Genomic DNA, 25729 nt, shown 5'->3' with positions numbered 1-25729 from the left:
TACTCTGTCCCCTCTGTACCCAGCAGGAAAGCGAGGCACCGCTGGGCATGGGGCACGGCGGATTTATTGATGGCTGGAGCAGGCTGGGCCCCTCCATCCCTCACCCCGAGGGAATGACCGGGGGGCTCAGGGCACCGCCGGCCTCAGAAGCGGAGCTGAACGAGGTAGCGGAGCCGGCACTGGCTCTCCTGGTAGATGAGGTACTCGCTCTGGCTGAAGGAGGACTCCTTGTAGGCAGGCATGGGGACGGGCTTGCCCTGGCACACCAGCACCTTCTTCCCATCCAGCAGCACCTCCTCATCCTGTGCGGGGTCTGGGCGAGAAGACCCCACACCACATCAACCCCGAGCCCCAGTCCGTCCACCCCATGCCCCCCACAGCCCCTCGTGCCCCGTTCTCACCCGGCTCGGTGCGGCCACAGGCCAGGACGCTGTCGTAGCCAGCAGGAGGCTGCCGCAGCGTGGGGTCGTCGCAGGTGATGCGGTACGGCTTGCCCAGGGCCACCTCCGTCAGGAACATGATGCCCACCCTCTGGGCCGTGCAGCCCACTGCCACCACAGGAGGGAAAGGATGGGACGGGGTGACAGCGCCAGCACCAGCAAGTCCCACCCAGCTGTCACCCAGCGAGGAAGGGGCTCGGCCCGGTGTATGGCACGGGGATCTGGGCTTGCACCAACCCCACAGGCGTCCCCGTGGGCCTGGCGTGCTCACCGTAGCAGGCAGACTTGCTGTTCTCGGAGGCGAAGTAGATGCCCCTGCCCACGCGGCCGCCCGAGTGGGGCATGATGCGCAGCCCGTTCCTCAGGATGGCCGCGATCACCGCCACGTTGGTGCCGTGCCAAAGCAGGCGCCGGTGCTCCAGGTGGTCGTGGGCCTGGAAGGACTTGTCCTGGGGAGACGTGGAGCTAAGGGCTGGCCAGGGCAGGGCACGTGGGGCTGCCCCAGCTCGAGACACCCCCCCCAAGGACCGAGCCCAGTCGCAGAGGCACGGCCGGGCTTTCCCCAGGTGGGGACCAGCAGCTCCTTCTTCTCACCTCCCCTTCTCGGGCCACCACCCAGATGTTGAGGATGCGGGCCTTGTTCCCTGTCTGCACCACGTAGTTTTGGATCAGCTGCCGGGAAAGGAGGCAGGGATGCGGTGTCACAACAAGGAAGCCATCCAGCCGTGTCCCCACCGAGGAGGTGGCACCTGAAGGGCTCCCCACAGTGCTTGGGGTCCCTGCGTGCCGGTGGGGACCCCAGCACCTGGTGCTCCCGGGAGGACGGGTCCAGCAGGGAGAGCTGGCAGCAGAGCAGGGCATAATCCTGGTCCAGTGGGTGGGCGACCTCCTCCTCCTCCTCTTCCTCCGCCTTCTGCGCCTGCAGGCTCTGTGCCACCTCGATGTCAGCCAGCACCTGGCAGGGACACAGAAGGGACACCCTCACTGGGGACCCTCACTGGGGACCGGGGACCCTGCCACGGCATCGCCTCCCTGCTCGGCGGGGACGGGTGGCGCTGGCTACAGGCCGGCCAGCATCTCACCAGCAGCATGTCCTTCTTGGCACGCAGCAGGTCGGGGGAGTCGATGAGGGGCGGCCGTGCCCGCCCGAAGTTGTGGGGGACGATGGTGTAGAAGCGGGAGGAGAGCTCCTCCAGGCGGGCGGCCCGGGGGGGCTGCTCCCGCAGCGCCGCCTCCAGCTCCTCCAGCGCCTCGAAGCCCCGTGTGATCTGCTGCTTGCTCAACTTCCCCAGCGGCATCTTCTTCACGTCTAGACAGAGGCAGAAGGGTTGTCGTCACCCCCCCTTCCCACGCCAGGCACCCCCCAGCCCTCCTTCTCCCTCAGTGCCCTTCCCAGCATCACCGTGGTCCTGGTTGGACCCCAAAGGGGACGCTCTGAAGACCACCAGCAGCTCTGCCGCAATCAGCAGGGGCTTTCCCCATCCCCCCAGCACCTCCTACCGATATTCATGGTCTTCATGGCATCCCGGAACATGTCGCTGCTGAAGATGAGGGCCACCAGGTCCTGCGTGGTCTTGTCCAAGGTGCAGGGCAGCACGCGCCGCTTGGAGACCTTCCCCCCGTCCACGCCATCCGCCTGCGGGTGCAGCCGAAGCCTCGCTGAGCTGCCAGAAGCTGTGGGCTGGCTCTGCCCGCTTGCCATGACCAACACCACCCCGTCTCAACCCATCACCCCAAATCTCTGCTTGTGGGCTGCTTCAGCTCTCACGCACAGGATCAGAGAACACCCCAAGTTGAAAGGGACCCATAAGGATCATCAGGTCCAACTCCTTGCCCCACACAGGTCCACCCAAAAATTCAGACCCTATGACTAAGAGCACAGTCCAAACGCTTCTTAAACTCCGACAGGCTCGGTGCTGTGACTACATCCTTGGGGAGCCTGTAGCAGTGTGTGACCACCCTCTCAATGCAGAACCACTGCCCCCGGGTGATGCCCTGGCTGCCCGCTCACCCTGACGGTGACCTCCAGCTCCTGCCCGGCCCCCGGCTGCACCTCGATGAGCGTGTACTTTCCTGGCTGGGCCACGAAGTTCTCCCGCGCCGCCCAGCTGTTCTTGGTCTTCTCTCGGAACTTCTTCTCAAAGTCCTTCTTGGCAGCTTCCAGAGAGGCGAAGGGCGCGAGCTTGGACTGGCCCACCTCCCCCTGCAGCAGACGCAGCGTCAGGGGCACCAAGCACAAACCGCGGGCACCTGACATCCCTGCTGAGCTGTCACCCAGCCTAGGGATGTGTCCTTGACGCCCCCACCCCCAAGAAGGGTTTGTGGCAAAGCCACTCGCTCTCTCATTTCAGGATGGGGAAGGTGGGATGAGGAAGCAGGCAGTGAGCACCCAGTTCCCCCCAGCCGCCTGGGGGACCCCGGACACGGCTCCCCTCGCGGGGACGGCCGCAGGATGGGCTCACCACGCGTCCCCAGCGGCTCCAGATGCTGTAGGCGCCGCCGTGCTGGATGAGCTGGATGATGTAGAACTTGTTGTTGTTGGCGCTGATGTTGGTCTGGTTCAGGGTGCAGTCGTAGTCCTCGTAGACCTGCAGCAGGCAGCAACCAGGGTGGCATTCGGGGGGCAGAGGGGCACTCTGCGGAGCTGGGGAGGGACAGGGGGGCTGCAAGGGGTCTCGGGGCTGCCCCCGTGCCAGCAGGGCAGGGGCTCCCTCCTCGCCCCTCGCACCCCATCCCCAGCTCCAACATACACTGGGTGCCCCCACCCCACGCTCACCTGTGCTCCCGTCCCCGCACCCAGGGGACACAGCCCATCGATGGTGGCTGGGGGCTTCTCCTTGGGGGCTGTCTTCAGGGCAGCCAGCGTGGAGCTCCAGGCATCCTCCTCCTTCTCCTCCTCCTCCTCCTTCTTCCCCTTTGCTTTCTTGCCCCCGCCTGGGGGCTGTGGAGTGGGGGGAGCTCGGCGCTTGGGGGCCATGGGCGAGCGGTCCCTGTGTGACTTCAGCCTCCGAGCAGGAGCCTGCGGGGACGTGAGGGATATCGAGTGCCCTTCCGGGAAAGTCTGGCTGGGCTGTGCCTTGCCTGCCCTACGTCTACAGCCGGGGAGCACGGCCAGGCAGGAGGAGGGGACTGCAGGGCGAGGTGCTGGGACTCGGGGGGGCTCGGGCAGCCTCCCGTGCCGTCCTCTCCCCTCCTTGCAGTGGGTGCTGGGGGCAGCAAGGGGAGAGAGGAGAGGGGAACGGAGCAGGGGGCAGCCCTTGCCAAAATTTCTCAGCCCTCCCCCCCCCAAAAAAAAAGCAGGCAGCAGCCAAGGACAAGCAGAATCAGCGGGCAGGCCAGCACGCCTCCAGGCAGCAGTCCCCTCGGTGCCGTTCAGAAAACAGCCTCCAAGGAACCCAAAGCCGTGCTGGTGCCGAAGCTGCGTTTTGAAGGTGGAGTCTCCTTTCTCTTCAGTACCTCGGGAGGCGAGACATGACGGCAGGAACGCTTCCCAGCTGGTTTCTGTCAGTCGGCAGCCCGGCTCCCCAGGGGACAGGCGGCCAAACAGTGTCACCGCGCCTGCCCAGAGCATCCCGGAGGCCCCGCTGGTTGCTGGCGGCTGGCCTCGGGTTTGGAGTCTGTTCAGAGACAGCAACAAGTGGCAGCCTGACGTGCTGCATGGACTTTTAACACCTAAAAATGCCGTGCTGTCCTTCCTGCCACGGTGACACTGGGGACAGTGCCGCCTGGGTGGCTTTGGAGCTCCCCAGCCCACACCAGCCGAAGCCCACACCAGCAAGGGTCCCCAGGTCCTCCCCTGGGGCAGAAAGGGCGATTTGTTTCCAATGCCCAACCTTACCAAGGCAGGTCCCCCCCAAAAAGGTCTGCAGCCCACCTTGGCTGAGAAGCCAGGAGCTGCAGGAGGGGACCGAGAGCGCTGACTGTGACCTGACCTGCCTCAGGGAAGGGCCGGGGAAGGACCTGTTTGGAGAGCAGGGGGGGTGGTGGTGGTCTGAAGCTGAGCCTGGGGAATGGGGAGGAAAGCTTAGTGCTTGTTTTATGTTGTCTTCTTTGTCTCTCAACACCTGAATTAGTGAGTTACGGTTTGTGTTAACTGACTATAGATAGATAAATTCCCTCAGTGAGAGCTGTGCTTCCTGCACTTACATTCTGCTCTGATTCGCCTCAGTCCCCACTCTGGAGCCGGGGCGCATGCTGCTCGTGCTCCAGCTCTGCTCGCACTCACTCACAGGGGGCTTTTCAACAACACAGCTGGTGGACGAGGCCGTGCTGCTGTAATGAGGTGTGAGAGGACCCCGTCATGGAGCGTAGCCGTGCTGACCCGAGGAGCAAGAAGTGCTTAACCAGCTGAGTGCTCCCCAGCTGTACACCCCTTGCAATGTTTGGAGGAACAGACCCAACATGCAGAGCCACACGCCTTTACCTGCCCAGGGAAGGCAGAGGTTTCACCTTGTTTCCCAGAGATCCGACATGAAGAAGGACCTGGATTTACCCCCTTGTTTCCCTCCCTTGTGGGTCCCCATGGTTTCTGGCTCCCTTCCCAGGGAGCAGCGCCAAAGGAGCTGGCGCAGGGCACCGCACCGGGCGTGTTTTGCTTTTGCAAATAGAAAAACAAAGCGAGGCACGACAAGGAAGAGGTGGCATGAGGTTTATTCACAGGGGCATGAGGTTTATTCACAGGGGCATGTGGTTTATTCACGGTGGGGTTTATGGCAGTCCTCTCACAAGGACTCTCAGCCTTTTCTGCCCCGTCCCAGTCCTCCTGCAGCAGGAGGGGCTCACTGCTGGACCTACAAGGCTTCAGCCATCTCCTGGGGCAGAGAAAAAGGCTGGAAAGGAGCAAAAGGCCCCAGAGGGGTCGGCAGCAGCGGTTATTGCATTAAATCGCACTAAACGACATGAAAAATGGAGCACCCCCAAAAACTACAACTCCCGGCGTGCCCCGCGGCGGGCGGCTGCCGTTGCGCCTGCGCGGCGGCTGGAACCTTCCAGGCGGCGGGCGCGGTGCCTGCTGGGTAGAAGACGGGCAGTCGCCTCGGCGCCATTTTGTGGCGAGGGAGCGAGGGGCTGCGTGCGCGCGGGTGTGAGCGTGTGCTCGGCGCCCCGTGGTGGCGGACAGCGCCGTGAGGGGGCTTCGCGGATCGTGGCCGGCGCCATGGGCTCGGACAAGCGGTGAGTGCCGGGGGGAGGCGGCGGGGGGAGCGGGGAAGGGGGGTGGGGGGGTGCGGTGCGGGGCAGCGGCGGTGGGGGGGGGGGGGGGTACTGCGGGCTCTGAGGCCGGCCCGGTGCCCCCCACAGCGTGAGCAGGACGGAGCGGAGCGGCCGCTACGGCTCCATCGTGGAGAGGGAGGATCGCGACGAGCGCGAGTCCCGCAGCCGGCGCAGGGACTCTGACTACAAGCGGTCCAGCGAGGAGCGCCGCGGAGATCGCTACGATGATTATCGCGACTACGATAGCCGGGACTACGACAGCCGAGACTACGACAGCCGTGACAGCCGAGACTGCCGCGACTACGACAGCCGCGACTACGATAGTCGCGACAGCCGGGACTGCAGAGATTACGATAGTCGTGACAGCCGGGACTGCAGGGACTACGATAGCCGAGACTACGACAGCCGCGACAGCCGAGACTATGACTGCCGGGACTACGACAGCCGGGATTGCCGCGACTACGATAGTCGCGACAGCCGAGACTACGATAGCCGGGACTATGACAGAGACTACGATAGCCGCGACTACGATAGCCCTGAGGTGAGTGGGGCGGGGGAGAGGGGCTGGGACGGGGCCACCCCTACTGCAGACGGCCCTGGCAGCGGCCCCACAGCAGCAGGGGGGGCCTGGGCCGAGCCCACCAGGACGAGGGGGCCCCAGGCACAGCCCCCGGGACTGGCAGAACTCCGGGCACAGCCAAGTGAGGGTCCCCGGGGCTTGGTGGGGCAAGCACGAGGGGCGGGGGTCGAGTTTGGATGTCTGAGGGTGGGAAGGGAAGGTGGGTGTAGGTGGGAGCGGTGTCTGGCTTTAGCGGCGCTGTCAGAAAGCGCAGGGCTTAATTCTGGGCGCTGGCTTCTCAGAGGGAGCGGGAGCGCAGGAACAGTGATAAATCCGAAGATGGATACCACTCTGATGGTGACTATGGAGAGCACGACTACAGGAACGACATTAACGATGAGAAAGAAAGCAAGACCATCATGTTACGTGGCCTCCCCATCACGGTTACAGAGAACGATGTAAGTAGCTGGCAAGGGGCTTCTCCTCGCTCACAGGGAAGTCCACAGCTTTGTGTCAGCAAGTCTGCGTGGCTGCTGCTGCCATTTTGTTAAAAGCTGCATCATGGTGGCCCCCTTCTAAACGTGCTGGGAGCGCTTCCATTTTGAATCCTGAAAGGATTCAAGCTGTCGCTGTTAAGTAACAGGTCATTTGAATGTTAAGCTGTTTAAAATTAACAGAACTGTCTCTGAATAGTCTATTTTCGTGCACACTTGGATGCTTCCCCTATAATTTCATTGATTTTAAGTTATGTGTTCTCTTTTGATTTTTCCGTTTAGTATATGGGAGAGTTTGTTTATAGATATTCCCCCCCCCCCCAGTAGACTGAGGGGAGGGGGGCAGCTGGAGAGGCGTTCCAGTTATTTTTGGTGTTATTATTGAAGCGAGAAGCTGTAAGCAGATGCAGAGCTCCTCAGCTAAGCACGGCCCTGCACAAAACTGCTTTGTGCGGGCACAGCTGTGCGAGTCATAAAATGGCTGCTGCGGAGCTGACGGAGGAAGTAGGAAAGAGCTTGGTACGTGGTCATCTAACTTTGGTAGGAGGACCTTGAAGGCGATTAGCTTTGCATTTGTGTTTTTTTTTTTATCCCTCCCTCGGTGGAATATTTTTGTTACCGAGATACAAGCTGCTATCTGAAGGGGAAAAAAACCGTAAAAGCTGAGCTGGATCATTTTTTTCAGGCAGACTCCCCTTCTGACTATTTTTGTGCATCAGTTGCTAACGTAGAAAATCCTTTTGCACCACTTGTGCAGTGGACTTTTTTTTTTTTTGCATTTTTTATTATTATTTCTTTCTTTGCTAATATTAAGTACTCTTTTTAATCACTGTGTACTTTTGTGGCTAAGGGCTGGATAAAGCATAGGCTTCTGCGTCCAAGTGATGGAACCCAGTCAGGCATTGCATGAAACAACTTATAATGATTTGTGTTCCTAAAGCATTAATGCCATAGTTTTACAGTTGTGGAAATAACTGCATTATAATTTCTGGGAAAGCTGAACGTAACCTTAATTCTGAACTCATCTTTAGATTATGCTTCTTAGAACTACTGTTTTCTTTCCACTGAAGTTAGTATTTTATTGGTGCTTCTGACTGTAGTTGTGCACATTTTCCAGCTTTTTTTACTTTTTCATGAAAAGCTTCTTAAATTGGAGATCCTAGGTCAGTTCCACCTAGCACATGAACAGGCATTTTTAGATTGGTTTCGAGTTTGCTGAACAGCGTTGTTGTAGGTAATGTAGTAGCTCTAAGAGCTACTGAAAAATCTTGCTTTGTCATCTCTTACGTTTAAAAAAAAAAGTCAATGCTTCTTTCTACTGTCTACCTCTCCACAATAATTTATCTAGCTTGTGGCACAACTTGCAGATTTGTTGTGGCTGAGGAGCTGATGTCCCTTTACCATGGTATTTGGCAATAAATCATAAATCTAGCTTATTTTCTGAAAAGCACAAGGAAAACTGTTGGAGGACTACAACCATAGTTGGAGACTTAGGAATACAAATACCACGGAGCCTTGTAGTTCTGTGTTCCTGTTTACCTCTTCTAGGTGTTGGATGTATTTACGTGTGCAGGGAGAGGGATGCTGGTGGCATTCTTTATTAAAAAATAAAAATAAAGCACAATATCTACCAAATTTCGTACAAGTAGCCTTGGGATACAAGATGATAGTGATTCAGATTCTGGATTATTCTGTGCGCTAAGTGAGGGTGGCCATTATTTTAGCGCTGCAAAGGACTACGTGGGTTCTCTGATGCTCGACAGCATCCTGTTAAGTTCTCCTTAATGGTTTTCGTTTTATCTAAGATGGTGTTCAGACTTCTATATTTGTGTTCTCCTTGCATGTACTGTAAGCGAGGTTGCTTTTGTATCTATCTTAGCTGTCTGCCAAGATTTGAAATCTTAACTGTCTGATTAAAATCTCACGCAGATTCGGGAGCTTATTGAGTCCTTTGAAGGTCCTCAGCCTGCAGACGTGAGGCTGATGAAAAGAAAGACAGGTGAGAGCTCTTATCCAGTTTTTGACATCACCTTCCTCTTCCCCAGCCCAAAAGAGTATCCAGAATTATCCCCAAACTGCAAGCACGTGCAATCAATAAAAAAAAAAAAAAAAAGGTTTGCCATGGCTAAGGAATGTGGCTTTTTGGAAGACTTTAGATAGCTGGTCGTCATGTTAAAAAGAAGTCTGTCTACAGGGGTTTTTGTTAACAGGTATTGGTAAGTAATATTAGCATAAACCTGTTTAGTAGTATGTAGTCTGTTGCATGGTTACCTATAAACATCGATGCAAATCGAGTGAAATGTAGCCAGTTATGGGAGCTTGGTTCCTTGCCATGGCAAAATAACAAGCAGATCCCAGCTGTTGACGTCGCATTTGTAAAGCTGCTTTGTCATGAAGTAATGAAGCAGTTGGAGAGAGATTCGCCTGTTTTAAAGGAACTGACTAACACAAGTATCCCGTCTATATCTGAATGCTGTCTCTAGGTGTAAGCCGTGGTTTCGCCTTCGTGGAGTTTTATCACTTTCAAGATGCTACCAGCTGGATGGAAGCCAATCAGGTTGCTTCACTCACCAAGTCTAGATATTCCTGAAAATGGAAAAAGTCTGTACAGTTTAAAAAAAAAAAGGAAAAAATAAAGGTGGACGGAGTGGTTTGTTCCATAACAGTGATTTAAAAGAATAAAAGCTTTGTATATATTAAAAATTATAACAGGTAATGTTAGGAGAGAAAATCAGCTATTTTGAGCACTTCCTCCTAAAACGTGCAATTGTACTAAATTACAGGGTGCCAATTTAATTGGCTTTTCAACATAGAGCACGTAGTCTGTAGAAAAGTCTAACCTGTTTCCACCTGGTATTTCCTTTGTTGCCAGAGAAGGCACCAGATCCCACAATCGTTGCATTACATTGGTAGTAACCCTGAGCAAAATTCAGAAAAAATGGGGCACTTCATCAGAATGGTGCGTTCCTGGAGTTAAAGGAAGAGCAGAGGCTCTTCTAGAGGAAAAAGCGTGATTATTCCAAATAAATCCAGTGGAAACTGAGTTCTCGTAAAAGTTATTCTGTGTATTTTGGCTTTTCTGGAGTATGACTTGATAAGGAGCCAAAATGCAAAGAGTCCTCTAGTTTCTTTTCCAGTGAGGTTTTCCTGTTGCACCATAAATATATTTGGATTTGCTCATTTTTGGGTATTTGTTGGTAATCTGTTTTAACAACAGATGTTAAATATGCTGAAGTGAGCGAAGTTTATTGAGCCACTTTTTTACATCTGAATACTTGCTGTGAAGGCCTTTGGGCAGCACGAGGAATGGAATTAGGCTGTGTTGGTTTCACACGTAAAGGAGTGGCCTTGTAACAGCTTTGCAAGCAGTTAGTGCCCTCAGATGGAAGCTGCTGTGTGCCCTGTGCTGGAATGGCCTTCCAGTGGCTTGTACCACGGGTAACTTCCCATTGTGTGGTTCAAGTTCTGTTCTGTGATGTGCTGCTCGGTTGGGTGGGTGCAGCGGAAAGACTCAGGTCAGGAAAGTAATGCTGAGCGTGTTTTCAGAAACGAGATAATTTTAATATATACAAAGCTGTATTGATGCATAATTTCTTGAAACAAATATTCAAATTCACTCCAGTAACCCAGCCACCCTAGTAGTAGGGAAAACATAGAATCTCCCCAGCAGCCCGGTTGCTGACTGTTAGATGAAAGAATGATGTATTGCAGCTGTGCCAGCAGCTTTGTTTCTATGTGTGCATATCCAGTGAGTGCTGGGCCCTCCAACCCTCCCTCCTGCCGGTAGGAGAAATGGCTTTGCCCTCTTTAGTTGTGCAGAATGTGAGAGCCTTATTCATGCTACATGCTAGACCTATCTGTCAGACCCTGTAACCAGAAAAGCCACTGGTCCTGACACCACTGTGTTACCTCTGCAATAAGCCAGCCTGCCATAAAAATAGTTCCTGTGTTAAAATGTCTGGGGGTTGGCCTCTAATGCACGTTTCCTCAGACACTTGCACCTGTTTGAAATGCTCTGATGTCCGGGCACTGAAAGGGCATTCTGCATACCCACACTTGGCAGAGTGTGAGGCTGAGACTTTTAAAATAACTCTAAATTCCTAATTCCTGTAAAGTGAGAGCTGAAAGCGTGATGAACTTTTCCTACCCCTGGAGAAGCTTCACTCTAGTTACCCATTTTGGAGAGTTCCTGCCTGAATGAAGAACACAAACCTCTCGTGCAGGCTTCCAATTGAACTGATGCTTTTGTCAAAGGAAACCACTCTGAGTTACATTTCAGTTGGTGGCACTTGTAATCCAGCCTCCGGGAGCTCTAAGCAGGGTCCCTTTGGGAGGAATTACTGTATTTGCAAAGGGACACTTCTGAAGAAAGTGCTTGGAAAAAGTAATCCAAATGTGGTTGTTTAAAGGTCTGGGGAATTTGGAGTAGGGGAAGAAGTGAAGCAGTCACCTAAGGACATGTTTAAAAAGTCGCTCAATACTATACCAGAAGCGAATAGAAACGGGGCAAAGAGACTCCTAAAAATGTGTTAATCCTGAACGCAGCAGGTTAGGACTTTGTCTCCTTCGAGACACTTCCTGGTTCCATGTCAGCGTTTAGTGTTTGGCAACTTTTTCAACACTCCCTGATTCCGTTTATCTTTGCTCCACATCCCATTCTCTTACTGCCCTCGTCCTCCTCTCTGCAGGATTGGATGGGCAGGGTGTAGGTGGCGGTGGTTGTCCTCCACATCCTCCCCATATGTTGTCCATTTAATTCAGGAGCACTGATTCCTCCGAAGGGTGCTCTGCCATGGGAAAATGAACATGTGTGCCTCGCTCCAGGAATAACTGAAACCCCTTTTTTTGCAGAAAAAGCTCGTGATTCAAGGGAAGCAGATTGCGATGCACTACAGCAACCCCAGGCCTAAATTTGAGGACTGGCTCTGCAACAAGGTACAGTGCACGTTTTTATTAGTTTCTCTTTGCTTCGGTTCCTTTCACCAGCTCAGTGATTTGAACGAAGCAGTGCTCATCCTGCTGGTCCCTGCAATTAAGGAGGAATACTAAAACACATGAACGAAAAGGTTTTGTCAACCTGATAGCAAAAAATAGATGGAGCGATGGCGGTGTTTAACCAGATGACACCTGGGTCTTGGGCCACAAGCTGAGGCTTGGGACTGTGGTGTACTTGCCATCTGCAGCGGATCACAGGCTGTACCAGGGAAGCTGTGCGGTGTTCCCATTAATGTGTGATTGATCCAGAGCAATCTTCCAAGAGTTGCTGAGTGTTCACAGCTGGGCTGGTAGAACAGCTGCCATCCTGAGGGAATTCTCCTGAGTCTGCTGCCTCTACTTAGAAAATCAATACTACTTCAGCCTTAGTTTGACCTTCAGCTCTTGCTGGTGGCTGTGTGCATGCTGTAGGACAGAAACAAGAAGGACACGGTCGGTTTTGCTTTAAACAAAGACCAGGCAGTGAATTATACTAGAGCAGGAAGTCACTGGGTGAATTCCCTGTACCTCGGGTGACTGCTGGTCTAGTGTAGAATTGAGAGTCTGCTCCTACTGCTGTGCTCTTACTTGTTTGACCGCCCCTCTAAGTGGAGGTATTTATAGCAAGATCAAAACCAGTGTCCAAAGATCCAAAAACAGTGTTTCAACTGTGTAAATATAATTCGGTTTTTAGCCTGTGCTTTGGTTTAACGTCATGCTCTTTATTGCATCTGGGACTGTAAGCTGACAATGCAGTTGAAGTAGCTAAATAATTCAGGATATTTTTACTGACTTGAACAATGGTAACTGGGGTGTTCTGAAAAGCAGCTGTGATACAGATGAGGACAGGTTTTGCTGTTCTTGATTACTCGAGGAGGTTCAGCTTTGTTGTTGTACTTGGTTTGAATGTCTTGTTTTTAGTGTTACACAGCAAATGTCACCATTGCTGCAAATTAACTAAATTCTTACTAGACCTGCTCTTATTTCTCCTAGTGCTGCCTTTACAACTTCAGAAGGAGGCTAAAATGCTTCCGCTGCGGAGCGGACAAATTCGGTAAGTTGCATTCATCTCTGGAGAATGTGTTTGAATTTAGAGGATTCTGCAGGTCCTAGGCTGTCCTGTGGAATGATGCGTTTGAGCAATTTAGCAATGTCATGACTAAAATTTCTCTTTCTTCCTGTGAAGATTCAGAACAGGAGGTACCACCTGGAGCAGCAGAAGCCGTTCAGTCTGTGGATTATTACTGTGACAGTAAGTTCTCTCTGATTTACTGCATGAAGTGCCATGGGAAAGCACGCACAGAACTCCTTGTCGTACCTCAGACTGCCCTTTGGAACCCACTTTGAACTCTCCTGAGTGCGCAGTGCTCACCATGATTAGGTTGTTCCTGATTTGCAGACAGGAATGTGCAAATGTTGGCAAGTGCTTCTGCTCAGGAAGTTCTTTCCTTTCTTTGGGAGGGTATTGACAGCCCTCCCGTCTTCCCAGTGAAGCAAGTTCTTCCTGCCAACCCCCCAAACACTGTACTCTTGAAATGGAAACACATTCGTGTCCAAAACTGCTGAGTTTTCTTTTTTTTTTTTTTTTTCTTTGAAGAAGTTGAAGTACTCTGGAAAGCCTTTATGTGCACACCTAATGTCTTACTTTCTTTTTTCCTCAGCCATCATTCTCCGAAACATTGCTCCTCACACAGTAGTGGAATCCATCATGACTGCCTTGTCTCCGTATGCCTCTCTGGCAGTCAATAATATTCGTCTTATCAAAGACAAGCAGACTCAGCAGAATAGAGGCTTTGCATTTGTGCAGCTGTCTTCTGCCATGGTGAGGGCCTTGCTGGTGTATTGGAGAGAAACAGCTTGTGTTTCTGTAGCTGAAGCAGTTAGAGCTTTTGTGCTGTGGGCTGCCCTAGCTCCCTGAGGGTTAATAGATCATTAGACACAGAGAGAATGTGTCAAAGCCTTTCATCGTTAGCTGCTGCTTGGAAGAAAGGTGGGGGGATGTTGTGAACCCATGGGAAATGTCTTTCATAGCAGAGTGCTGTTCTGGATTGAAGGCTAGTTTTGTATTTGGGTCACAAATAATGGTCTGGGGTCACTTTTGGATCACACAAAACAGCTGGAGCATACAGTGTATGAGGAAGTGCATAGAATTGGGCTTCTGCCTTGTGAAGGTGAAGGAGGGGGGGGATCTTGCTGCTCTCTGCAGCATCCATAGGGAAAGCAGAGTAGGCAGCAGGCATGGGGAGTTGGAGTGAGGTACAAGGAAAATGTCTTCACTAGGTGGGAAGTTGATGTGGGTCCCAGAGGGGTGCCAGAACCTCCATTGTTGGAGATGCTCGAATTGATGAGCGACGTGATCTATTCGGACTTGATTTCAGCAGAGTTGAACAGTTTGATACAGGATGAAAGTGGGTAGCTGATCTGATTCTGCTGGCCTGCTTTTTGGAGTAATTTGGGGCAAACAAATAGCTGCTTTCTAAAGCTGAGATTTTTAGGTGTTGAATGTTCAGTGAGACTCATACTGTCTGTGCATGGGCTGTAGTGGGTCCCGTTTTACAGTATGAGAGGAGGTGGAGGTGTTTTTACAGCTTTAACCGGTTTTGGTGATGTATTTGTGAACAGGTGAAGCTTTGGGAACTTCTGAATCCTCCTGGATAACCTGCCTTTCATAATAATGAGTGTTTCTCGTTGTAGGACGCTTCTCAACTGTTGCAGATTTTACAAAGTCTTCAGCCACCATTAAAAATTGATGGCAAAACAATTGGTGTTGACTTTGCAAAGAGTGCCAGAAAGTGAGTTGCGGTAGCAGTTGATTTCTCCTCCCCCACCTCCATATTCCTTATTAACCATCTGTAGTTGTCACTGTGGCTTTTGCTAAGATTACTGTCACTCCAGAGCTTTTCTTCCCTTACGTGTTTCGTGTTGCATGGTCCTTTTCCTCCTCGTGTGTGAGAAGAGTAGACAGCAAGAAACACGGCTCCTGTATGTACCTCCAGCCTGCTGGAGCTGCCGTTGTAACTGCTTGCTTACACAGCACGGTGGTTTCACTGGGAAGTTAGCGACTGGTTATTGACTGTACAACGAGCCTGAAGTGCCCTTACCTGCCAAGCAGTTCTTTGGCTCATTCATTACAATCGGCATGTTTAAGAACTGTGAAGAAAGCACTCATAAGGGCAGGCTCTACCTCCTCATGTAGTAGCCGTGCTAGAAAAAAACAGTGCTTACTCAGGTGCGTGATCTTTGTGGTTTCAGAGACTTGCTTCTCCCCGATGGTAACAGGGTCAGCGCCTTCTCTGTGGCGAGCACAGCCATTGCTGCGGCACAGTGGTCGTCCACTCAGGTAAGGTTTGGAGACTGTTGCTCACAGTACTGTTTTCCTTCAAAATGAAAGTTGAGATCTGCTGTGGTAGTTAGGCTGGAGTGTTGAAATTGTGAAATGCAGTAACTTTTACCTTCACTGATTTAAAAATTACAATAACCTGTTTGAATTTTAGCCGCAGACTGGAGAAGGCAGCACCCTTGACTACAGCTACCTCCAGTCAGGACAGGATGGCTACACGCAGTATGCTCAGGTTAGTGGCAGCCCTTGCTCTCTAACTGGTAAGTTGTTACAATTTGGGCATCTGCTCACTCTGTGTTGACATTATCCTTTGCAGTACTCCCAGGATTATCAGCAGTACTACCAAAATCAAGGCGGCGTGTTGGACTCTGATTCAGCTACCATATCAGGTAGTGCTTCCAACCCACGGGAGGCGCTGTTGGTGGTGATGGTTTGCAAGTGTTTTTTTTACCTTAGGTTTTGTGTTAGTTGCCTGTTTGAAGGGAGATTGCCTCATACTGTTTGTCAGGGTGTGTGAATGAGTGCGTGTCACTAGAGGAGCATTGCCTGTTTGCTCAAGTGAGACCTCTAGTCTGTGAGATGAGAGTACAGCCTCTGTATCAGGCTATTGACAGAAAGCCTTGGACTCACGAGAACTGTGTAAACAGCTCTAGACAAATTCCCAGCACTGGCAGCTGTCGGAGGCCAGGAATCACTGGCTTGGAGAGCAAAACTTCCTCCCGAAAAGGAAACTATTCCTTGTCTGGGTAGAAAATGCCCACTGTGTATCTGTCTCCTTTTGAATGTTTATTGCCTTGTTTGGCTGCTGGAGCTGGAATTGGGAGCTGAAATTGTAAACAGAGTAATTTTAGCCCTAGGATGAAGTACTGTTTTACAAATGATCTGGCTTATCCACTACTGCTCTCTTTGTTGGCAGGAGCTCCGGTCACTACCACCACAGCTGCAGTTGTGTCCCAGAGTCCTCAGTTATATAATCAACAGACAAACTCACCTGACTCTCCGGTAATTACAGCGCTCCTGGCTTTCAGTGCCGGGGCAGTACTTGCGTGGGGTATCTGGCTCGGCTGTGGCCTCTGCTCTTTTAAGTGGGTGTGGGTGCAGCAGAGCTGTGAAGTGTCCACGGGTCAAGTTAGTCACAGCGCTCGTGTTTATAACAGTGTCATCTGCCGTTTCGTTTCTGTGATAGTTCTGTTCTTTGTTAAAGGCAAGTACTAAGTGTACTGACGAAGAGCTAGCTCTTGTGTGCGTAGTGTGGGTTGCTCATGCCTTGGCTCGCTGTCCCTGTTCTTCTGAACTTCAGTGGACGATTTTTCTCATCATGGTTACTTCTGTTCTTTTTTTTCTCCAGACACAAGCAGCACCAGCTACCACCAGCACTCAGGCACAAACGACTGCCCCCACTGGTGTCGTCCCTGGAACCAAGTATGGTAAGTTGTGAGGAATTTGCTGGCGGGGGCAGGTGTCTCCCTATCAGTCTCTCTTCTGTCTGTCAGGAGAGAGACTTTGCTTTGGCGGAGTGTGCCACCACTGTAAGGCTGTGGTGAAGCTGTCCCCAAAGAGCTTCTGCACGGATCATACGAGTGCTTTGCAGACGTGGCTGCCCTCGTAGCTGCTGCTAATCTCAGGTGCTGATCTGAATTTAACTGGAATGCCTGTGTCCCCCGCTCTGTTTTTTTTTGCAGCTGTCCCTGACACATCTACCTACCAATACGATGAATCTTCAGGATATTATTATGATCCTGTAACAGGGCTCTACTACGATCCTAACTCCCAGGTAAACACAACCTCTAACCACCTGTCTTAGCTGGCAATGTCTGTTAGCTCAGTATGTGTTAGGGTATGAGTGAAACTGGTACTCTGAGGGGAACACAATGGCTGTAGTAGCAGATAACTCTCAGCAGGGGCTGTGATTGCACCTCCCTCTGGTTGTAGTGTTTAATTCTTCTCAATTTTTCTCCCAGTTTGGCCTGGGGAGAGTTATTACTTGTCACAGATACTCTCAGTGAGCTATTCCGTTGTGAAGCATCCAGCAAAGTGCACACTGCTCTGGGTTTTGGTGGGTCCACTCTTAGGAGAGGCGATAAAGTTCTCCATCATGCTGTTGTGCAGAATGTTTATCTTTGGGGACAGAGGTTTCAGTCACTCTGTGCCTTTTGACTCCTGCGAAGGCCTGGGATGCTCTGGAAAACTCCTCATTTGATGCGTTAGTCTTAATCAGACAGCTTTCTTGGGGTTCTCTCTTGGATGCTGAGGCTATATGAAGTGTGTAACTTGTGGTTCTTTGTGTCTTTGTCAGTATTACTACAATGCCTTAACCCAGCAGTATCTTTACTGGGATGGCGAAAAGGAGACCTACATGCCTGCTGCAGAAGGTATCACGTATCAGCAAACAGCGACCACAACCACCACCAAAGAAGTGAAGGAGAAGAAAGAGAAGCCTAAGAGTAAAACAGCTCAACAGGTGAAAGATGAAATGGGATCATAACTGGGCTGACATCTTCTGTGGAGTGAGATTGTACTCTGCCTTTAGTGACAAAGGCAATCCTAGTTATTTGGTGAATGTGTACCAGCAGGTTGCAGGCATTGTGCAGGGCTGAAGAGAGGCGGAGTTGGCAAAGACTTGAGTGCAGAAATAACTACTGCATAAGAGAAACAGATACAAAAGCATGCCAGGAGCAGTGGGAGTATAGCTGAGCTGTCGCTTCGAAGAGTGGGTTGGTAGAAGGGTTCACAGGGTGAAACAGGCAAACTGCAGTGTTTTTGAATGCTGTGTCCAGGGAAACAGCTGCACTACGTTCAGTGTAAAAAATAGTGGGTTGCTGTTTTCTGGAATGTGTGTGCAAGTGGAACGATCGAGTCAGTGCCGTAGGAGACGGGTATCCGTGAAGGGAACTGTCTGAGCAAACCACTCTGCACCCATTTCAGATCGCTAAAGACATGGAGCGCTGGGCAAAGAGTTTGAACAAGCAGAAGGAGAACTTCAAGAACAGTTTCCAGCCACTGAGCAACAGGGAGGAGGAACGGAAAGAATCAGCGGCTGCAGATGCGGGCTTTGCCCTCTTTGAGAAAAAGGTGAGGGAGGTGAGAAGTGTGTGGCAGAGCGTGGCGTGGCAGAGCTTAGTGCTCATTGCGTTCTTCTCTCATCTAGGGTGCTCTGTCTGAGAGACAGCAGATCTTGCCAGAGGTGATGAAAAATGGTGAAGATGAAAATCCATTAAAGGTGAGCATGAGGTAGCAGGTGGATTGCTTTGTGGCTGGAAGTGGTGGGATTCCTGTATTCACAGAGATGATGGGCACATGTCAAACACTTCAGAGGGGGACGGGCAGATGCCTGCTTTCCGACCTGCATTTCCATAGCATCCCCTGTAGAAAGCTGTGGTTGTTACAGGGATCCCCCATGCAAGTGCAGTAGGCTGGGAGGCTGAGAGATGCTGAGAGGAGTTGATTTCCTCTAGCCTCGAAGGCTCAGCTGACATTTTGAGGTTTCCAAAACCTCTGTATTCAGACCACTGTTTGGTAGTGGGACCAAGCCTTGCAGCCACTGTAGTTAGTGGTTCTTTTGAGCTGCATTTCGTCCTTTAGCATCCAGAAAGTGATGTTTCCTGCACAACAAACACATGTAACAGCCTTTGTGTTATCTTTTTTGGACTCTCTTAACTGCGATGATGCTGTTGCACTCACATCAATGCTATCGTTCTTCTCCAGCGTGGTCTTGTGGCTGCCTACAGTGGCGACAGCGATAATGATGAGGACTTACTGGAAAGAATGGAGAACGAGGAAGAGAAGCTGACTGACTGGAAGAAAATGGCTTGTCTGCTGTGTAGAAGGCAGTTCCCAAACAAAGATGCACTGATTAGGCACCAGCAGCTGTCTGACTTGCACAAGGTGAGTCCTGTGCTGTCAGGAAGGTAGTTGGTGGCTGTAATTCCTTGTAAACCAAGCGATGCTGCATGTTTGGAATGCTGTTTCTTGCTGCAAAAAATAATTGCAGGTGGATTGCTTTTCTCCTTGAAGTCAGCTACTTGCTTAAAAAGAGTAGCTGTGCAGCCTGCTTGCTGAGGTGTTCTGCATCTCATGTTGTTAACGTGAATTTCTTCTCATTGCAGCAAAACATGGACATCTATAGGAGATCAAAGCTTTCAGAGCAGGAACTTGAAGCCTTGGAGCTGCGTGAGAGAGAGGTCAGTGTTGAACTGAACAGATGAGTGGCTAATGGAAAAGGGCTTGCACAGATAATGTTGAGCTCTCCTTATCCTGACTTGATGCTAATGAGATAAGCCCTGTAAGCCAACCCCTTCTCGGGTTGAGGTTCAGAGCTGTCCTGTGCAGTGGAGAGAGGCGTCTCCTGTACCACAGCTACTGCTTATCAGGAAGGGGCCTTCTCCTCCAGCTCAGAGGTGCTGTAGCTGTGCTGGGGCCGGTGACCTTCTGGTGGCAGTGAAACAGCTGAGGCTGCAGGCTGGGGAGCTGCTCCCCTTCTGCTTTCTGGTGGTGTTGGGCAGGCTGCAGCGCACAACATACTGTAAGAGCAGGCACCAAGCATGCTCTGCAGCTTCTTCATATCAGTACTAAATATTTACACTAAATACTAATATTTATACTAAATACTAATACCGAGTGTAAGTACACATGTGTAAATAAGCAACTTTAAACCATTGCCAAATCTGGTTACCTCACTGCAGATGAAATACAGAGACAGAGCAGCTGAGAGGCGGGAGAAGTACGGCATTCCAGAGCCTCCCGAGCCGAAGCGCAAGAAGGTCTATGATGCTGGCACAGTGTATGTACCTGAAAGCTCCTCGCTGATTGCATCAACTGCTGAGAAGCAACGTAATTAACTGATCTCTTCTTCCTGCAGTAATTACGAGCAGCCCACCAAAGACGGCCTTGACAACAGTAACATTGGCAACAAGATGCTCCAGGCCATGGGCTGGAGGGAAGGGTCAGGCTTGGGAAGAAAATGTCAGGGCATTACTGCACCTATCGAGGTAAGCGGAGATGGACGTTTGGTGCATTTTTTCTATTCAGAAGCACTCGCTGCTGAGATCCCTGGAAGACACCGTGCTGGGGCGGGGTGAGAGTGGTGTTAAGGCTACAAACATGGAAATTTCTTCCCCAGTGTCCAGTCTTAACTGGTGCTGGTCTGTAGCGAGATGCATCACGCTGGCTTGACAGAGCATTTCCCTCACTGCTCTGCAGAGCGGATTGTGCGTGGGAGGGCAGGCAGTCGGCCTCTCACCGCAGAGCTGACCCTCGTCTGTTCCCTTGCAGGCCCAGGTGCGGATGAGAGGAGCTGGCCTGGGAGCCAAGGGCAGCTCGTACGGCGTCTCCACGGCGGATTCCTACAAAGATGCGGTGCGGAAAGCCATGTTCGCCCGCTTCACAGAGATGGAGTAGCGCGCTCTGGCTCGTGGGTCAACAGTAAACTTGTTAGCCAGAACTGACTGTTAAACTCTGTAGCCTCGGTGGCCTGGCTGTATTCTGGTTATGGGTTAGAGCTGACCATTTCATTCCCTGGGACTTTTTTCCCCTCTCAGCATGTTACACTTCCATGAGCAGACTGTCCAAACTGCCCCGACTTCATGCTGGAGAGCTCCTCGCTAGACCAAAGGGGATGCTGATCTTTCTACGGTCGTGTATATAGTGTAATGTATTTTGTGTTTGGAGCGTGTTGTCTGGATGCTGCTCCTGCCCTCCAGAGCAGGGCTGGGACGTGGTAGCTGTGGTTTCGCACCGTCTCTGCTCTCCTTTTGTTGTATTGTCTGTTTGTTTTTTTTTTTTTTGAGAACTTTTCCTGTACATTTTGTATGATACATCTTTGTATAGACTTTTTGAAGACTTGGATTCTAGGTGCCAGTTTGGCTCATTTCCAAATGAAATACATCCAAAAGTGCTTCTCTTTCTGTTTCTCGGTGGGTGAATGAAGAATAAGCTGCCAACGCTCTTCGTCCTCTCTCTGATTCTGCTTCTTCCTTGACGAGGCTTCGTCCTGGGTTCTCCCTGCAGCGCTCTGCCTCCTTCCTTCCCCCCCTACGCTGTGCTGCACCTCGCCCCCGGTGTCTGCACAGCTCCAGCACGGGGGCTGGCTCAAGCCCCAGCTCTCCTTGCTCTGGAACTGGGGCCAGAGCCTCCCTGTGCTCACGCAGCTCGCTCCAGGGCTGCCCCCAGGCTGTCCCTGTGAGGGGAGCCTTGCCCTGAGGCAGGGCAGCGGGCAGGCTGTTCCCCTGCCCTATTTATGAGCCCCTGCTGGATTTCTGGACAGCGTTTCTGTCCTTCAGCCTTGCCTGGGGCTTGTTGGGGCGTGGGCGTGGAGCTGCTGGAGGCCGGGTAACCGCAGCCCTCTCCTCTGACGGAGGTTATTTCTACAGCTGCTTAGTTAAGACAGCTCGGACAGCTCTCACCTTCCTCCTGCTGCTCACATTTTAGCCTCTTGAGCCTGCTCCCGTCACCCCTGTGGCCACTGTGGCCACAATGAGCACAGAAAAGTGGCCTCAGCCCCAACCCCTGCTCCTGATGGTGGAGGAGCAGCCTCTGCCCCATGAGCTGTGGCTTCACAGCGCTGCCTGAGTCCTGCTGCCCGTGGCACTGCAGCACTCGGTGGCTGCTGCCACTTTTTTGGGGTGGGGGTTGCTGCGCGTTGGTCTTTGCTGGGTCTGTGCTGTGCCAACGGGGCCGTGCCACCAGGTGGCAGACATGGCCCAGCCCTTGTGCCACAAGGAAGGGACATGGCACCGGGCTGGGCCCCTGGTCCTGCCTCATCCTCTCCAGGTTTGGGTGGGAAGGGACAGGGCTGAGGTCCCCAGGTGCCTTTGTCACCTACACGAGGAGTGGTGCCAGCCTCAGGGTTGAGCAGCCCTGGGGTTTCTCCCCTATCTGCCAAGGAAGCCGGGTGGCTAGGAACAATCCTGAAGGGCCAGCTGCATGCCTCAGTTTCCCTGGGTGTCCTGGCACAGCCTCTCTCCCCTTCCTGCGTGTCCCAGCCGTGCCAAGTGCTTTGCTCTGGGTTCTTATGAGAGAAATTATTTCCCAGTGTGTGCACTCAGGGACCGATGAAGCTCCTCGCTGCAGCTCAGCGCCTTCCCCCATCCATCCCCTGGTGCCTGGGTGCCTGCAGCAGGGGCACAGCGAGGTCCCAACCCCACAGCAAGGGGACAGATGCTCGTGGCAGCCTCCCCGAGCCCCCGTGGCAGGGACAGAGCCGTGTCCCCTCACCCCGTTGGGATAGGGGAGACCAGCGTGCGGCCCCAACAGGACCCGGGGCTGCCAGCGCCTGCCAGCGCCCGCAGCTCCAATTTAGGCAGTGAAATGTGGCTGTGCGTGAGTGAATGCGCCGTGGCCCACTGCCTTCGGGGGGACCTGGTGTCCCTGCTTCCCTGGGGACCCGTCTCCGGGAGTAAAGCGGCCACGTGGGCTGGTGGGCACGGTGGGAGCAGGCTTAGGGACGTGCCTGGCACCGCCTGCCCCATCCCAGAGCCAGGGGCCAAGCGCTTAGGCCGTGTTTTGCAGCCCGCAGTTGTTTTTGGCCATTCTCTGTCATTCTTCCCGTGCCGAAGCACCCGGGTCCCCAGGGCTTTCCTTGGGCTCTGGAGCCCTTCTCAAACACCCTCACAAATGGGGCAGAAAGAGACTTGGCACTGCCTTAACGGGTCCCTGGAGGGCATCCCCCATAGGGGCAGGACCCCGGGAGGAGAGGGGAGCCCTCGTGGCCCCTCGGCCTGATCCTGACCCCTCGCTGCCAGCTGGGGCTGTGCTGGTTTGCTCACCCCAGGCCCAGGGGGTCTTATCCCTGCTCCCCCTGCTCTGTGGGGGGACGTGCAGGAGCTGGGACTGCAGAGAGAGAAATTCCCTTGGGAGACAGGGACAAATCCACACCCCCCTTGCAGTACAAGCGGGGCAGCTCTGGGAGATGCCAGGGAACATCTCCCTCCTTGGGGCCCTTGTCCCCAAATGTCCCCCTGGGGCAGCATGGGACGAGAAAGGCCTCGATTACGCAGTGACAGCAGCACCCAGGAGCTCCCGCTGGGCTCTTCCCTCTGTCTCCTGCTGAGCTCCTGCCCTTGGGAAGCCGGCAGGGTCCAGCCCGGAGCTGCTGCACCCTGCTCGTGATCCCCTGGGAGTGACAGGGACATCGGGCTCAGGAGCGTTAACGGAGTGCTGGGGAAAGATTTGGGTGCCACATCCACGTGGGCAGAGCCCCGCTGGCACGGGGATCGTGTCCCCAACCCTATGGCCTCTGTTAGAGGAAGAGGAAGGACTGCCCTGGCCTTGGGCTCAACCAGGCTGCAGCTCCTTCCAGCTCTACACGCGCACAATTAAAGGTCACTCTCGCCTTGTTTTTAAGGTTCGTGATTTATTTTATTTTATTTATTTTTTTTTTTTTCTGGCTGGCGTTCAGAATTCCTAACGTTAACGCTCCCGAGCCCGCTGTGCCCCGGCTTTCCAGGAGGCCTTCTCGCGCCGCCAGCTCTTGCGCACTAATTGAGGCCAGGAGAGCAGCCAAGTGGCTCGCGCAGGCAGCCGCTCCCCGCGGCGCTCATCAATCACCGGCACAGCCACCCCGGGGCGCAGCTCGGCCCTGGCTCCCGGGGGGGTTTGTGCCCAGCACCCTCGGAGCTCTCAGGGTGCACACACGTGCTTGTGCACCTACCCGTGCAGTTGTGCACACGTGTGTGCAGATGCCAGCACCTCACACGAGCATCCTTGCCCCCCTCCGAGGGCTTTTTGGGGTGGCGCAGGGCTCCCCTCCGTCCCTTTTTGCTGCTGCAGGGGGGTTACACGCAGCTGCGTCCCCTGCTCCTGCTGAACGTGGCTGAGGCGGTGTTGGGTTACGCCGGAGCGGGTTTTCCCTTCCCTGTGTCAATATTTTTTCACCCAAAAGCCCCGCAGCCGCCCCCGCTGCGGCCCCGGAGGAGGGGCTGAGCCGCGGTGATCCCGGCCTCATGGGGAAGGGGCGCGGGCTGCGGGCTCAGAGGGGTTTGGGAAGGGGAATGGGCACCAGGCGCTCGGCACAGGGTCGGGGAAACTTCCCCAGGGCCACGGTCACCGCTGTGCTGCAGCCCCGGGGTCTCCCTGCAGCTTTCCCCGTGCCTCAGTTTCCCCATCTGGGGCCGGCAGGGGTAAGGTGGTGGCGTGCCGCTCTGCCCGCGAGGCCTGGGAATCGCCTGCCTCGGGTTCCCCCGCTCAGGCAGGAAAAAAAGCTGGTTTTAATCGACTTGCCATGTGCAGCAATGTGGATGCAATTTCCCGCCCAGGGGGTGGAGCGGGGGGGGCTCCGGTGTTGCTGGAAGAAACTGAAAGCAGATGGGTGCTGGGATCCACGGCCCTGCCGGCCTCAGGGCTCACCCGTCCCGGGCTCCATCCAGCACCAGGCTCCTCTGGGGGAGATGCTTCGAGATCCAGAGGCCAAAAAAGTGGTGTCCCCGGTGGAGAGCTCCAGCCCAAATCCTGCTGCAGTGACCGGGAGCACCCGGAGCGCTCCTGCTGCTCCCCGCAGAGCTCTCCCCTCGAGGGAAATGCCCCATCCTTTCGTCTCCCCGGCTCCCCACCAGCCCTCGCCTGCACTCGGGGTGCCCACGGGCACTCCTCTGCCAAACCCAGCGCAGCACCAGCCCCTCGGTGGGGCTGGGGGCTGGCAGGGGGGACCTGGGGGCGAGCGATTGACAGGCGAGGAAGGCGACAGCAGCGAGGGGCGGCGGTGCCGTGCCGGGGTCCCGTGGCTGGATGCGAACGCGCAGCCGGGCCCTCTGCCAGGCGCGGGTGTGGGGAGAGACTTGGATGGGAGATGGCTCCGTGTCAGAAACGTTTTCGCAGGGATTTGTCACCACCTACAAACGTTTTTTCTCCCACCCCCCCCCCCCCCATCTCCCCGTAACAACCAGGGCCAAGGGGTGCATGCGCGGGCGTGCGGGCAGGGGAAGCAGCGGCTGGGTTGCGCTCCGGTTCCTTGGAGGAGCGACGGGGGGCTCGTTCCCCTCCTGGCACGGGGAGGGGGAAAACAGGGAGAACGTGCAGGGAAAAGCCAGGAGAGGCTTTGGGCGTGGGGAACAGGGCGCCCCGAAACAGCCTGGGCTGCTCACCCCCCCCTCAGCCCCGCTGCCTGGGCTCCCCGTGGGGAGCGGCTGCACTGGGAGCGCCTCCGGCATCATTAGCGCTCCTCCAGCCGGCACGGCGGTTCGAGCCCATTTGAAGTGCACTTGAAAAGGGTGGATTTGATGGGAGGAATGTGACGGGTTTTTGTTCTCTGCCTCTCGAGCCCCCCGGTTGAAGATGTGCGTAATGAAGAGCTGTGACTTTCACTCGGGTTATTTTGGGATGGACTACTTTTTTTTCCGAGCTGGTGGAAGACCATCAAAGCAGCGCTTTGAAAAATGTCCCAGTGTATAAATAACTCTGCTGAGAGCATAATAACGCGGGCTCCCGCGTGCGGCGCGCGGAGACGAGGCAGACGGCATCTGCCGCACCACGTTGCATTATAAAAAGGAATTATTCATCCCTTCCTCTAATTAACCAGGAACCGTGAACTTGCCATGGGGAGCCTGCAGAGGGTACCCCCCGAGGCCGGCCGGGGGCACGTCCTTGTCTCCCCGTTAGCCTGCAGACCCCGAGACCGACATCTTCTGGGACTCGCGGCTCTTTCGTGGGGCCAAACGCGTGGGGCATCCTGCGGCAGGATGAGACCTTTGTGGGGACCCTTCCCGGAGACCGACTTTGG

At 53.8% G+C, this 25729-nt stretch overlaps 2 protein-coding genes across 3 annotated transcripts; one reads left to right on the top strand and one right to left on the bottom strand.

Annotated features, from left to right (window-relative positions):
- Nucleotides 1-42: 42 nt before the first annotated feature.
- PARP3 (poly(ADP-ribose) polymerase family member 3) lies at nt 43-3705 on the bottom strand. Its single transcript, XM_032194103.1, has 10 exons — nt 3217-3705; nt 2903-3028; nt 2452-2643; nt 1941-2076; nt 1523-1749; nt 1246-1395; nt 1035-1112; nt 712-889; nt 402-548; nt 43-313 (listed from the first exon to the last, which is right to left on the bottom strand). The coding sequence occupies exons 1-10, from the start codon at nt 3415-3417 to the stop codon at nt 144-146; spliced, it is 1605 nt and encodes a 534-aa protein (XP_032049994.1). The 5' UTR covers nt 3418-3705; the 3' UTR covers nt 43-143.
- A 1763-nt stretch (nt 3706-5468) lies between these two features.
- RBM5 (RNA binding motif protein 5) lies at nt 5469-20917 on the top strand. 2 transcript variants are annotated; one of them, XM_032193805.1, is made up of 25 exons: nt 5469-5612; nt 5739-6045; nt 6076-6192; nt 6513-6668; nt 8634-8703; nt 9188-9261; nt 11556-11639; nt 12672-12732; nt 12865-12930; nt 13340-13500; nt 14373-14470; nt 14931-15018; nt 15173-15250; nt 15335-15407; nt 15935-16020; nt 16367-16445; nt 16701-16792; nt 17315-17479; nt 17944-18090; nt 18167-18238; nt 18724-18903; nt 19125-19199; nt 19701-19798; nt 19877-20006; nt 20290-20917. In XM_032193805.1, exons 1-25 carry the CDS (start codon nt 5596-5598, stop codon nt 20413-20415), a joined length of 2700 nt encoding a protein of 899 aa, XP_032049696.1. In that variant the 5' UTR covers nt 5469-5595; the 3' UTR covers nt 20416-20917. The 2 variants fall into 2 exon arrangements, with proteins under 2 accessions (XP_032049696.1, XP_032049695.1); XM_032193804.1 differs by having other exon boundaries at nt 5739-6192.
- Nucleotides 20918-25729: the final 4812 nt, after the last annotated feature.

Source organism: Aythya fuligula, chromosome 10, assembly GCF_009819795.1.
Source record: "Aythya fuligula isolate bAytFul2 chromosome 10, bAytFul2.pri, whole genome shotgun sequence".
Classification (NCBI taxonomy): Eukaryota; Metazoa; Chordata; class Aves; order Anseriformes; family Anatidae; genus Aythya; species Aythya fuligula.
This window is presented reverse-complemented; position numbering and strand designations above follow the sequence as displayed.

What these genes read in the sequence shown, in the direction of transcription:
- PARP3 (XM_032194103.1), bottom strand. Translation starts at nt 3,417, where the DNA reads ATGGCCCCCAAGCGCCGAGCTCCCCCCACTCCACAGCCCCCAGGCGGG. An exon ending in GTGCGGGGACGGGAGCACAG is followed by an intron (nt 3,029 to 3,216) that starts GTGAGCGTGGGG and finishes TGCCTGCTGCAG; the next exon opens with GTCTACGAGGACTACGACTG. An exon ending in CTGTGGCCGCACCGAGCCGG is followed by an intron (nt 314 to 401) that starts GTGAGAACGGGG and finishes CTTCTCGCCCAG; the next exon opens with ACCCCGCACAGGATGAGGAG.
- RBM5 (XM_032193804.1), top strand. An exon ending in TGTGGATTATTACTGTGACA is followed by an intron (nt 12,931 to 13,339) that starts GTAAGTTCTCTC and finishes TTTTTTCCTCAG; the next exon opens with CCATCATTCTCCGAAACATT. An exon ending in AGAGTAAAACAGCTCAACAG is followed by an intron (nt 17,480 to 17,943) that starts GTGAAAGATGAA and finishes CACCCATTTCAG; the next exon opens with ATCGCTAAAGACATGGAGCG.